Source organism: Molothrus aeneus, chromosome 6 (assembly GCF_037042795.1).
Source record: "Molothrus aeneus isolate 106 chromosome 6, BPBGC_Maene_1.0, whole genome shotgun sequence".
Classification (NCBI taxonomy): domain Eukaryota; kingdom Metazoa; phylum Chordata; class Aves; order Passeriformes; family Icteridae; genus Molothrus; species Molothrus aeneus.
Window position 1 is genome coordinate 48,932,287 of NC_089651.1, and position 10,961 is coordinate 48,943,247.

The 10,961-nt window shown below is 33.6% G+C and overlaps 1 protein-coding gene across 1 annotated transcript in view; it reads right to left on the reverse strand.

Annotated features, from left to right (window-relative positions):
• The window catches only part of ATG2B (autophagy related 2B), a 45,050-nt gene that overhangs the window by 33,259 nt on the left and 830 nt on the right, over positions 1–10,961 (reverse strand). Inside the window, exons 2-9 of the mRNA XM_066552937.1 lie at positions 8,026–8,188; positions 6,022–6,174; positions 4,945–5,047; positions 3,924–4,086; positions 3,239–3,418; positions 2,209–2,305; positions 1,045–1,227; positions 237–391 (exon numbers count right to left, since the gene is read on the reverse strand). Of these exons, the coding sequence (XP_066409034.1) occupies positions 237–391; positions 1,045–1,227; positions 2,209–2,305; positions 3,239–3,418; positions 3,924–4,086; positions 4,945–5,047; positions 6,022–6,174; positions 8,026–8,188 (1,197 nt within the window). The remainder of the gene's footprint in view (positions 1–236; positions 392–1,044; positions 1,228–2,208; positions 2,306–3,238; positions 3,419–3,923; positions 4,087–4,944; positions 5,048–6,021; positions 6,175–8,025; positions 8,189–10,961) is intronic.

The following is a 10,961-nucleotide window of genomic DNA, read 5'->3' on the forward strand; positions in this document are numbered from 1 at the left end:
ATCCTCTATAAGCTTCAAGGCATTTGAAAACACACATTTCCTAGTTTAGCCAAACAAATGAGAACAATTCCAATACCATTTCCATAGCAGAAAAGGAATACTATCAGCTCTAAACAATTCAGTTGTTCTAGAATTTTGCAACAGTTCCTGACATTGTAAAGAATGCAGCAATTATGCAACAGTTTCAGGCAGAAGAGTTAATTTCTAAAAGATTCCAAATGCAGTTAATACTATACCACTGTAGTGCTCAGTGGAGATCCTGCTGGTGTAGTTGTGTATGTACTGGTTAAAGACAAGTCTAGATCCATGGTTGGAGGATCTCCAAGAGGTGGAAGTGAGGAAAGGCTGTGGGACATGTCCATTTCAGCCATTGAGAAGAAAACTTCTTCCTCTAGTAGAGAACCACAGATAATTGAGAGTTATTTACTAATTTTAAAGAAATTATTTCTAACAGAAATGTATTTTTAAGTCTAGAAATCTAACTGCTAGACAAAATAACCAGCTAAACACATCATTTACAGAAGTCACAAGTTTTCTTGACATGAGACTAGTAGTGTCTATGGAGAGAGATTAAATAAAAATCAAATTACAAAAAACCTCATGAATATCAGAGCAGTTAAATACCTCATTTTCATATTCAAGTTGATATAACTTCTATAAATTGATACATTCTCCTTTTGACAAATCAAATTATTTCACATTAAAATAATTAGCAAAAAATTATTCACATAAAATCAGGTAAATACAACTATTATTCTAGATGTAATTTCCTCAACTACACAATTGAAAAGATGTCATGCTGTATGTGTTTTTAGCATGTTTCACATTAACATAAACTGAACAATTTTAAGGAAATACTGAATCAAGTTCAGCCTGATACCTAAACTAGTTAATTTTTTACTGAACTTTACCATTAAGAGCATATAATTACTTCAGGTCAAACTTATTTTAATACATAAATTGGTAAGATTAAAAGATGAACAATCAATTTAAACAATCTTAACAACAGGTTATTTGCTATTTTGCATCATCTTTTATACTTGCCACGACTAGAAGGCGTTCTGGCACTCTCTGTCTCATAGAAGCTTTGCTCAGATGATGCTCCTGCAGATAAAGACTCTTTCCTCAAATAACGTTTCAGCTCCATCTGAATCCGATACTCGTCCTCCTGCTGCATTGGCCGGCTCTTCCTATCTTTATTTGACAATTCTATCCTGCTCAGACTCTCTGAATTCAAAAAAAGGACAGAAATCCTACTGTAATTTCCTGTATCCCTAATAAAATTCAAAAATTTACCTGAAAATGAATCATTGGTGTATATATTTGCATGTGTAGTTCTATATCAGATGTGTGTACTTGTGCATTTTGCTGGTTTGAAGGTTTTATTTGTTCAGAACAGATTACTCTCTCCTAGCATTTATTAACTTCATATCTGATGAAAACATTTCAAGGCTATATATGCAGTATGATGGCATATAAGATGCATACATTTCTCTTCTCAGTCAGCTTTAGGGACTAAGGCCACAATCTCTTAAGGGTTTTACTATTAAGGAATGACCAAAGTTTCAGGTTTGAAGATGACACACATGGGAAACTGTATGTAATACTTTTCCAGTTGTCCAAAAACAATGAGCACAAACAAGTAGATCAGTATCAGAAAAATATTAAGCACCCACCCAGGATATGACGTATCTTTCAAAAAGATTATCTACCCTAACAAGTGTTGCTACATAAAATAGATGAGGGGAACAAACCAAAACAATCTCATACTTCCACTGCAGTAGCTGAATAGCTGCTTTTAGTTCTTCACAAATACAGACCAACTCAATTACAGTTTGTTCAATATTTTCTGTGCCTGTCACTAAAACAGAATAGAGAACAGAATAGAGAAGCTAAATTCCTCTTGTGAAACAGAAGCTGCAAGAACCAGAATTTGTTCAGTCTCCTGGTTTTCTCCACCTAGAATTTCCTCATTTCTTGTATTATTACACAGTTATGTGTCAACCCTTGTTTGCTGGTTTGTTTCATTACTAGATGTACAATTTGCAATTAAAGACAAAAAATTAATCATAGTCCTAACTCACAGCAGCTACAAAGCATTTTACTAATATCAGATAAAAACTCATAATACTGTACCAACACAATTTTTTTTCAACTGAAGAAACATTTTCATCTTGCAAAAATCTTTTTGTTCCTTGTAATACTTGCCTGGTCCAGCAATAGCTGCTACCATGTCCAATAGAAGATGAACCTGCCTTGGTGACAGAAACAGATGTACAGAATCTATTTGTCCATCTACATCCAACTAAAAAGAAAAGGAAAGAATGCTGTCAAGAACACTGAAGGAATTTTTCTTTACATTACTTGAATCAGTTATTTGGATAATAGATTTTTATGATGGAAAGAATACAGTCATTACACCAGTATCTTCTATAAAACAACTAGAAACATAATTTTGTGTTTCTTCCAACATGTAGCTTGGCAGGATAAATGCAGATGTGTCACTGACTATCAGCTTAAAATAAATACACAATCTCATAACAGAAAAAAATCAGTAATTCCATTAATCTGCTATTTTTTTCTTTAATAATTCCCAAAGTAATAAAAAATAAAGTTAGTTTTACTTATTAATTATGAGATATTCAAGTAAGCACCTTTTGAAATAGACCTTAAAACAATAAAGGTCTTCTGTTTTGTAAATTAATACTTTTGAAATCGGCAGCATTTCTCTATTTCACACCAAGGAAATGTTATTTTACTTTTCAAGGACTCTTAAATAAATAAACAAGAACAGTTAAAGATTGACTAGAAATTGCTGGACATAAAAAAAAAATCCTTCTCTACAGCAGTAGAAACTTTATGCTTTCTATAAAATACGGTAGGCTATACAAAACAGGTCAACAGCCAATTTAAAAACCGGAGAGAAGGGGAATATATTACACAGCTTTACTTATATACTCACTAGCATGTCTCTATTTGTTTTCTGAACACTTAAATTCAGTCTCTCTCTAACATAAAAGAATTGTCATTTAACAGATTTCAGTGTGTCCTGACTCATCTGACTACCATAAAGAGGTCTTTTTTACACATATTTATTAGGTTAGAACGTAAATAATCACCATGAAAACTACGGCAATTCTGTTCCCCTGAAAATATTACACCTTTTTCATATGTCCTAGAAAAAAAAAAATTCTACAGAACTACTCATTTAGTTAAACACCAGGAAAGCATGACTAACCTTAGCTCCAGGAAGTACTTCATTTTGTTTTAATGTTAGGCTTAACTCCATTCTACCAATCAGCTTACAGATCTGTACAGGGTCAGAGGGAGTGATTTCTGGCAAGTTTCTTGTTAATTGTGGATGTGGCTCATAAATGATTTTTGGATTCCAGCTAGGTGAAAGCTTTGGTTCAGTTGCCTTAAAAAGTTACAGATAAAGGAGTAAGAATGCATCCCATTTCTTAGGAAAAATGCAAAACATAAGCATTTCAAATAAGCCTATCATACAAATAATCACTTTACAAACTATAAGTTTGACAAAGGCTTAAAAAACATGTACTGATAATTGTGAAAAAAGAAGGCACATAGAATGCAAAGCATTAAGCCTTTGAAAGAAGAGCAAGTTTCCACAGAATAGTGAATTGCAGGGCTCTTGGATTTCTAGTTCTTAAAGTTGTAACCAGATTCCAGTACAATACATCCTAATTTCTACTCAAATTTCTAATTTCCTCCATTTCTAGAAATGGACTCTACTAAAGTCCATTTCCTTGCCTCTCCTCAAAATTAACAGGAACTGATTATAAAACTTCCCAAACACAGATTGAAGTACAAGTTCAACTCCTGTATCCTTCAGAATTAATCTAATAGTGTAACAATATATTCTTTCATCAATTTACATTCTTATATAATGTATTTATTTTTACCAGCTGAGTAGCTGAACACACTGGGGAGGACTTTGCTGATGCAGGAAACTCATCCCAGAAGAAAGAGACACCTGAGAGCTGCAGTAATTTGTGAGCAAAAGCTGTGGGCTGGTGAACATTAATTCCAGAGCACTCATCTGCAGTTTCATCACAGTACATAGTTCTGGGAGGCAAAAGAAAGGAAATTAAGACAGTGGGTGCATGAAAATTGTTACTTCTCCTTGTGCCTTTTAACCTTTCAGTTTGTACATGGTCTCTCTCTTCACACTTTTACAGTGCTGTCCACTGTCATGAAATGAAAACCCAATACTCTCTGGGAATTGGTGAAAATCTTAACTTTTCTATGGGACACCACCAGAAATGTGAACATTCCCCAGAGAACACACTAATCTGAAGCTTATTAATGCTTAAAACTAAATATATTTCATTAGCAATCCTTGGTAAGCATCAGTTTTATTTGATGCTGATCTCAATACTTTGCAAGAAAGTATGATTACACTCTCCCATAGGTTGAAAATAATCTACATTAAGAACATGTACAGTATTCATGTTCAAAGTAATTACAGGATTCACATGGGCTCTTTTGAAAGCTCACACAGAACCTAAATTCTTTCAGGATTTTGGGATTTTTTTCAGGACTGTGCCTTTTTTTCTAAAAAGATTTAAAGTGTCTTACTCAAAGGGGTCAGTTCCCTTTCTAATTGTACACATGGCCTGACTGGCCAACAATATAAACTGGCTGTTGAATGTCTGAGAAATGTTATTCATTAACTGTAGAAGTTGATGAAAATGTACATTGGGAAAAAAAAAACTCTTCTAATTTGATGGTTAAATAACTTTAGCATAAACATGCTAAGTGGAATCTTAGTGAAGACAATGCTCACTAGCAAGTGTCTAACTATATGCTAAGAATTGTCTGTATGAGTAAAATGGTAAAATGTATTTTACAGGAAATGGCAAGAATTCCCTTAGGGAAAAAAAAATCCACATATTAAAAAAAAAAAAATTAAAAAAAAATTACCTTTCAACTCTGATTTCAAGTGCAGTTCCACTTTTAGAGTTTTCTGGCACATGTTCTATTCGTAACACAGTATCCAAAAAGGTAACTTTCACTCTTCTTAGAACTTAAAAGGGGAAACAAAAAAATACAGTGCAGACTGTTAAGTCAACTTACTGATTACTTTTGTAACCATATTAAATGGTCTTTGATTTTAAGCTCTCAATATTTATTTCAGTGGAAATTATCAATTGAGTTGAATAAGGTAACAAGACTTCAACAGACAATATAAAGTCCTATTAATGACCAATATGTATATCCATAGCATACAACTGCTCTCTAAGGCTCAGACATTTGAGTCAGTGACAGTTCAATCCAAGTTTTCCTGTAGCTCAGTGTGGATGATCCTCAAGGAAAATAACATCTTCCTTGTGCACCATATATTAACTACTAAGCATTGCTGCAGCAGCATGCTGCCTGGACTGAATAATTCCATCTCCAGATGGGACTTTAAATATTTCCCTTAGCTCAGACACTTCTGCACAAGGTTCTCCACCACATAATGTGATCATATGCCCTTAGTTTTGTGCACTTACAAAAACCATCTCCAACAAAAAACAGTTTCTGAAGTACTTCTATCAACGTGGTGTGATTATGGGGATGCATACAACACAACAGGTCAGCTTTGCACAAACACAGCTGAAGAAACTTTTTCCATTTCTCTTTCAACAATATCACTATTAGCAATTGATAAATTACACAGCCATCTCCAAAACTAAGACATGTCATCAATCCCTCAGGCATAGATTTATCTGGATTAATTCTGCTGAAAACAAACACCAACTTGCCCTGAGACAGAGCTCAATCTGTCCACTGAGGGAAATATACAAATACTTTAGGAAGTAAATGGGGCTTTTTTCCCCCACTTCAAAATCAAGATCACTTGTTCAGCATTCCTCTTTAGATTTTACAAGCAATGCTAACAAGTGAAAATTAGTCATATAAGTTATGGCAGTTGAGATTCCATTTTTCAAAAGTGAGACACAACATAAACCAATTAAATCTCAGATGTTAATTCAAATCTCAATAATTGATTCATACCTGTTTCAATAGTTTCTGCAAATTTCTCAAGTCCTTCAAAAGGCTGGGACCCTTCTCCTTGTTCATCTGTCAATTTTTGGCTAAGACACTCTTTTGCAAGCTGCATACTACTGGTCATAAAACTTGACCAATACATAGGCTCAGAACCAGATGCTGTGAAGTAAAATAAGTCTTAATAAATTAAACGTGGACTTCATGAAACTATAAAGACAAAACACACCAATATATTTGGCACATCAAGAAAAGAGTTTCAACAGCTTAGTAAGAAGTTATACTTAAAAAAAAAATTTACTTATAATCTCTCATTATCGACTTTGCTACTTTAAAATTAATGTAATCTGTTAGACTGCACTGGCAAGATTCTGGTATTTGAAAACTCAGTATAAACAAGAAGAAATCAGGTAATCAACAGTGTAATCAATTTTCAGCAGTGGCTTAACTAATTTAAGCAATTAAATAATTTCTGGAATTCTTTTACTATATTGGTATATTTTTGTAGGCATAATTGGCAAAATGAAGTAAGTAAAATTTTTAAGAATTATTTCAAAGTTTCTTATTCCTCTTGAAATATATCCTGCATGGAGAAACACTAAGCAAGGTTTAAAATGTTATCTTAGCACATTAAAACATGTTTTAAATGCCTAACACAGACCTGACATAATAAGTAAAACATAATAAAATCCAAAAGCACAGCATGTATTAAGCTGAACAAGTTTTTCATCAGCCAGATTAACTTAATTGACAATGCATTCCTATCAGCTAATGCCAAGGCCATTGTGAGCAAATACTATAAAACTACAGGTTAGAAAAGTTAAACAAATTCAACTATCACATTCTAGTACAGGCAGACAAAAATAAATCTAGCTCAAATACAAGTGTGTTACAACAGGCAAAACATTTCAGTTAAGCATTCAGGTCTGGAAACCTCCACGTGGCTATAGATGTGTGACAAAACCAGCACCATGGGGTTTTTTCTACACTGTTTGGTCTATTATAAAGCACTGTACATCAAAGAGAACTACTGGATGCAGGTAAAGAAATAAAGGTTCCTTCCTAACACTACCATTCCTTCAAAGCAATAATCTTACATCAGAAAGTAACATAGCTCAAAACTTAATTCCAGTTAAACAACTATAGATTAAATGTAGAGTACATGTAAGCAAGTAAGTAATTTAAGGTAACTAGCAAAAGATGAAAAATAGGTTTTACGCATTTTTTTTCTTCTTCTTATGTTTACAAAATGTTTTCTTCCACCTTCTCTACACTACAAAAAAGAAACCAAATTAAAATCCTTCAGACATTCAAACAATTTTCACAACTAAAAATGAACTATGTGTTCCACAGAATTTATGGAAGCTTGATGACCAGTAAAAATTTATCACCAGGACAATCTAAACTAGATCAGTAACAAGCATGTGGATACAGACAAGCTGGAAGAACTCAGACAATCCTCAGCATTATAATCAAAGTTAGTATGTATTTAGAGTACTCAGAAGTCATTATTTCACACTGCAATGGCAATTAAATTGCATTTTTTGTTCTCTAAACATACAAGAAGATGCATCCTTTAGCCTGAAGTAGACAAAGACAGAACCTCCCTAACAACCCCCCAAGGCTTACACCATGATGTTGCCCTGCTGCCAACCAAAGCCAGCTACTAACACTGCCTCACAGAACTGCACAAACACCACCCAAAAACTGCAAAAACTCCTTCCCACACTTCCATTTCTATAGGTCTGAAAAAGCTTGGAAGACATACAACAGTAGGAAAATTATAACCATTTAAAATGATTTAACAGAGCAACGACTAATTGAGTTGACAACCAACTGACAAACACCTGACAGTTTCTTTTTTTATAACTCTCAATCATTAAGGTATGTAATAATGTATGGAAGCTAAATGACAATTTAAATAAGGCCAAGAATTGACTAAAGCAAGGGTAGACTTTTGAATCTGAAAAACTGTAAAGAATCTTCTTTCCTAAAATCAAAAAATAAGCCTACCAAGCCTTGGTCTTGGCCTGAAGACCATCTCTAATCCTTTCACTTCTAATGCACAGTTATCCTGCAGCAACGACCCCCACGGGACAGATAAAGAAATTGATTGGATAAATCCATCTGTGACTTCCAGAGGTGCATCAGCAGACTCCAGGATCTCATTAAGACACTAGAAAACAATAAAATAAAAATTAAAAATCATTACTTTTTTTAAATCATATCCATAATTTTGCATCTAACAAATAAAAACACTTTGACGCTACTAGGAAATTAATTATACTAAGACAAAAAAATAGACACTTTCAACTATTTCAATTCCATACTACCTAGTTTTCAGAATTGCTCTGTGGTGGCTGTATAATCTGTATTTTTGCACTATACAAAAAAAAAGTCTGCTAACTTACTCTTATAAATACTAGAATACTAACAAAAGTTAATCTGTTTTTTCTTTGGCAGTACTTGAAGAAAACTGAGAACAGGCTGACAGTAAAAGCACAAAAAGTACTTAGTTTCTATGACAGGAGTATTTCATAGCATGTAATTGCAATGTAAAGTTCATTTTTGATGTGACAGTGGACCCAAACAATCCCCTCTTGCTGTGTAACATACTTGCCATTTCTACATCATATTTTTATAGTAGCATTATAAATAAACACTGCTACATTCAAGATGCCCAAAGTATCATACCAGCTCTAACACAGTAATTTAGGATTTTCAAGTTTTCCACAATCCTCAGAAGACTCTCCTATTGCTCTATAAAGGTTTCATTACATCGATACACATTAAACATATTCTTCACACTTAGGCTAATAAAAAAGTGAGTTCCTGCCTGTGCTTTGATTTTAAAATGTAGTTAAAACTTAAGTTCTTAGACAAGAAGTAGTTAGGCTTTAATGAAGCAAATCCCAATCTTATTCACATACCAAATCCAGAGAGTGCAATTTTCTAATGTAAACAAGAGCCTACTAAAGACAGTGGTTGTAATAATAGGACATAATCTTTAACTGGCAAGAAAAAGTGTGGTTTTGACCTTGCTGAGTTTTGAACAAGGCTACTGATTTTACCTAGGAAAATGCTTAAATTCAACATCATAAGTTTTGAAAAAAACAAGGATTTAAAAGTTCTTTGCCATTTTAATGGTATTTAAAATTATATTCCAATTATATAGAATAATTTTAAAATTTTAAATTTCTGAAAAGATAATTTCTTTATTCTTATATCTCCAGATGCAACTTTCCCATCACATTAACTTGTTGCTCTCAATAACCTTGCCTTTAGAATTTTGTTTGCCTTGCATGTTCAGCTTTTCTAGTTTCTGTTCCAAAGTCCACTCAGGCAGCAGAAAATTACAAACTTTAAAGAAACAGAACCTGAATAGTCCATTGGGAAATTATTTAGGAATCAAATAATCAACTAAAATTCAATTATATTAAAATTTTATAAAATAAATAATAGCTCAAAAAGCTCATATTTGAACCTACATTTAAGAATTATATATGTGTCAATAGCATAAGATAAGGCAAAAAAATTATTAGAGATGAAAACTGTGTTTTAAAATACCACATGTTGATTTAAATTATTTGAATGAATTTATAAATAATTTGCTATAGCAGGAAGTAAGCTAGCTACCATATTTTGAACAAATCTGACTGAGATGTCTTTTTGCTACCCATGCACATAAAAAGTAAGTGTATTTCAGTATACTGCTTATTATTTTAAAATAGAAATTTACTATCTAAAAGCAAAAAAAAACTGAAGCACTCTTGAGCTAAATTGCTTCATAAATAGGCCAGCTGTTCCTAGAAGGAAGTAATTAGAGCATTCCAAGTGAAATTTTAAAACTGAAACACAGCCTTCACATCAGGACTTGTTTCCACATTATTGACCAACAGTCCACAAAAGTAGTATTTAATGTATACTAAAATTCAACCACAAACATCATCCATTCCATTTTGATACTTCTGAACAGCCTACACCCCAAAAAGCATGGGCATTATATTAATAGCCCCAGGAATTCCTATATATCTCTACAAATAAACACATACAACGTTGGCTAAACTATCTACAGTGCTGAGATGAACAGAAATGTCTGCAAAAATGGATGCCATGTAAAAATACAATCATCCTGGTGATTCATTGACAACAAGGTTACAATGACTAGGGGGGAAAAAAAGAGCTGTAGTACTTCCGTGACATCTGCTTTTGCAATCTGTCATACATGAGAGTCACGTGCAGAGAGCCTCAAACATGTAATTGTTTACAAGTGGAACAGAAAAATGCTGATCCACAAATGGGGAAGATCAGCTAAGCATTCCAGCATATTCATTTAATCACTGTGTATACGTTGTGCACATTTCACTGAGTACCGACCCCTAACTGCTTTGTTACAAAGTATTTTACATTTTAAATAATATCGCTCTGACTCGCAAAGAGAGCTCGATACCCACTAGAGGGCATAACAATTCAATTAAAGCGAGGCAGCCTCACTGCAAGCCTGCCACAGAAAACAAGCTACAGACACGGCCAGAAAAGAAAAGAAGGAAATAAACAAGCAAACAACAAAAGAAAGTCCACGCTCAAGCACTGGTAGCATTGAGCATTTCTGGAGCGTCTGTCCCCTACCACTTTCGAACATATTGTCACACTAACAACATTAAAAACCATTACCTCTAAACATCATATATTCACAAGTATTTTAAAATGTATCCTGCGTGGCCTAATACCAGTACATACTGTAATAAAAATGTGGTTTGGAAAACATTAAAGCAAAGGACCTAGCTCGTCATCTACACTACCCTGGAAGTCAGTGACTGATTCACTGCAGTGCTTAATCTCCACAAGACACACTCGACTGACAGGTAGAACGCAGTAATCTTGGAAATTAAACCAAGAACCTTTACAAAATATTATAAGCACAGTAATCCAAAGGTCTGTCTCTAGAG